Source organism: Dicentrarchus labrax, unplaced genomic scaffold, assembly GCF_905237075.1.
Source record: "Dicentrarchus labrax unplaced genomic scaffold, dlabrax2021, whole genome shotgun sequence".
Classification (NCBI taxonomy): domain Eukaryota; kingdom Metazoa; phylum Chordata; class Actinopteri; family Moronidae; genus Dicentrarchus; species Dicentrarchus labrax.
Window position 1 is genome coordinate 227,501 of NW_026136862.1, and position 2,500 is coordinate 230,000.

At 42.3% G+C, this 2,500-nt stretch overlaps 1 protein-coding gene and 1 long non-coding RNA gene across 3 annotated transcripts in view; one reads left to right on the top strand and one right to left on the bottom strand.

The window, feature by feature from the left end:
• LOC127360270 (uncharacterized) overlaps window positions 1–368 on the top strand; it is an 884-nt gene extending 516 nt beyond the window's left edge. The window contains exons 5-6 of the long non-coding RNA XR_007883417.1: window positions 1–10; window positions 217–368. The exon at window positions 1–10 is cut by the window's left edge and continues 83 nt beyond it. This is a non-coding gene — a long non-coding RNA (uncharacterized LOC127360270). The remainder of the gene's footprint in view (window positions 11–216) is intronic.
• Window positions 1–2,500, bottom strand: part of srp54 (signal recognition particle 54) — a 12,245-nt gene that overhangs the window by 6,744 nt on the left and 3,001 nt on the right. For both annotated transcript variants that reach the window (XM_051394607.1, XM_051394606.1), the window contains exons 2-7: window positions 2,041–2,157; window positions 1,252–1,349; window positions 1,019–1,110; window positions 842–926; window positions 563–667; window positions 380–446 (exon numbers count right to left, since the gene is read on the bottom strand). In XM_051394607.1, coding sequence (XP_051250567.1) covers window positions 380–446; window positions 563–667; window positions 842–926; window positions 1,019–1,110; window positions 1,252–1,329 — 427 coding nt within the window. In that variant the 5' untranslated portion in view covers window positions 1,330–1,349; window positions 2,041–2,157. The remainder of the gene's footprint in view (window positions 1–379; window positions 447–562; window positions 668–841; window positions 927–1,018; window positions 1,111–1,251; window positions 1,350–2,040; window positions 2,158–2,500) is intronic.

Below are 2,500 nucleotides of genomic sequence, written 5' to 3' on the forward strand. Positions count from 1 at the left end.
TTGTTTACAGGTGAATAAAAGAAGGGAATGTTGTTTACAGGTGAATAAAAGAAGGGAATGTTGTTTACAGGTAAATAAAAGAAGGGAAGTGTTGTTTACAGGTGAATAAAAGAAGGGAAGTGTTGTTTACAGGTAAATAAAAGAAGGGAAATGTTGTTTACAGGTGAATAAAAGAAGGGAAGTGTTGTTTACAGGTGAATAAAGGATTGTTTACAGGTGAATAAAAGAAGGGAAGTGTTGTTTACAGGTGAATAAAAGAAGGGAAGTGTTGTTTACAGGTGAATAAAAGAAGGGAAGTGTTGTTTACAGGTGAATAAAGTGTTGTTTACAGGTGAATAAAGTGTTTACAGGTGAATAAAGGAAGGGAAGTGTTGTTTACCAGCTCTGAAAGTGTCGGCACAGATCAGGCAGGTCTTCCAACCTTTCCTCTGGTAATAATAGGCCAGCTGCAGGAAACAAAGCAGTCAGTCAGACAGCAGACAGCAGGGGGCGCTCTGCATCAAATTACATCACAACTAGTCAATATAGGGGGCGTGGTCTATCTACAGGTGTGTGCTGTCACCTTGGAGCAGGTTGTAGTTTTCCCGCTACCCTGCAGACCAACAAACATGATGACGTTGTTCTTTCCTTTGGTGGGGGTCCAGGCCTTCACACCGGGGTCCACCAGCTGGAGACAGCAAACACACCCTGCAGTTAACTCCTGAGTGACTCACAGCTGACTTGAGAACATTTTAAGAGGTTTTTGGACATAATCTGAATGTGAAGACCATCCAACTGATTTTTACTACAGTTTAAGAACATTCTGAGTTCTAGAAAACTCTTCCAGGACTGATGATCGGACCTTGACGAGCTCCTTGAAGACGGCGTGTTGGATCATCCTCCTCTTGTTCAGACCTGAAGCCATTTCCTCCAGATCTATGGCAGACCTGTAGGGACACCAGAGACAGTGGTTCAATCTCAGCTGCTGGACTGGATCAGGTTTAGATCCTGGAGCAGGACTCTGGTGTTTGATACTCACTTGACGTTCTCTCTCAGCTGTTTGACCAGTTTGATGTTGACGTCGGCCTCCAGCAGAGCAGCACACACCTCCTTCAACATGGCGTTGAGCACCTGAAACTCTCACAGTCAGTCTGCTGTTCCAGGTACCATTAACATATAATGTATTCATCCTTTATATTTATATGATGATTAAATCATAAAAGTTCAAATAATCGGAACGTGTGATATTTTTGGTCACGTGACCCGACTTACCTCCTCATTGATGATGGTGGCGTTGCTGAGTGACCTCAGCGCAGAGGTGATCTTCCTCCCCAGGTCGGCTAACACCATGATGGCGGTCTGAACGGATCCTGAAAAAAGAAACCCACTGAAGTCACATGGGCTGATTGGGAGCTCACTGATTGGACAGTTGTGGTGAGGTCATCAGAGGTCAAACTTAAACTGACAGCTGAAGTTTGATTTGCAGATTAATGATCAATAATTAACCATTAGGGGGTTATTATCTCATTAATCAGCAGATTACAATACATTAACGTACACACAGGATCACTGATCAATAATATCTGAATGTTATTGAACAGAGACATTGATATTAAACATTATTCTCTATACACAGTCACATGGTGTCTCTCTCACTCTGCCCGTGAATTAAGGATTTATGATGTCTGAGATGATGTCACTGTTGCGTCACATCTAACTGCCAATAAATGTCATATAAAACCATATTGAATAAATATCTGATCAATAATCAATAAAAATAGTGATGAAAGTGGCGACATCGTCTGTAAACAGGAAGTGTTGGTGTGAGGTAACCAGAGCTACGGTCGCTGTTCACAGATTATCTGACAGAATGATGCAAACAGGCCAACTGTTGCCTGACTGCGTTATTAAAACTACACTAGTTTAACTAACTAACTAGTTAAACTAGTTAGTTAGTTAAACAGAACCACATTTACCAGCAGAGCCTACAGGAGAGCCCCGATCAACCAGGACTGAACTCTGAGGGATTTTAAATCGAAGAACTTTAAGACTTCGACTTACCGTGTGTTGGCACCAAAATCTGTGTGTGTGTGTTGATGGAAAACCCCGACTGAGCGCGCTCAGTAAGTCAGCAGATCAGCTGACAGGTGAGAGTCACAGCAGGAAGCCACACACTTCCTGTACAGAGGAGAAGATTCAGTCATCAAACACACATTCATCGACCTTTATTGATCCTGATCAATAAGTTCCTCTCCTATTGATAATCAGCGTAGAGTTACACACAGCATACATCCCATAATCGCAGGCTCTCCTGAACAGGGGTTCACAGCTGTTTCTGTTATTCTGTCCACCCTCAGTGGTAAACAGGAAGTCCACCGTTGCCATGGAGACAGCCAGTTACCGCTGATGTAACATTTCAACTCTCAATAATTCTGACTGAAACCTGATTAAACTGTTCAGATTATTGATTATTGATTAATACACAGTAACTTTTGTTATTGTCTCCATTCCTTCAACCTTG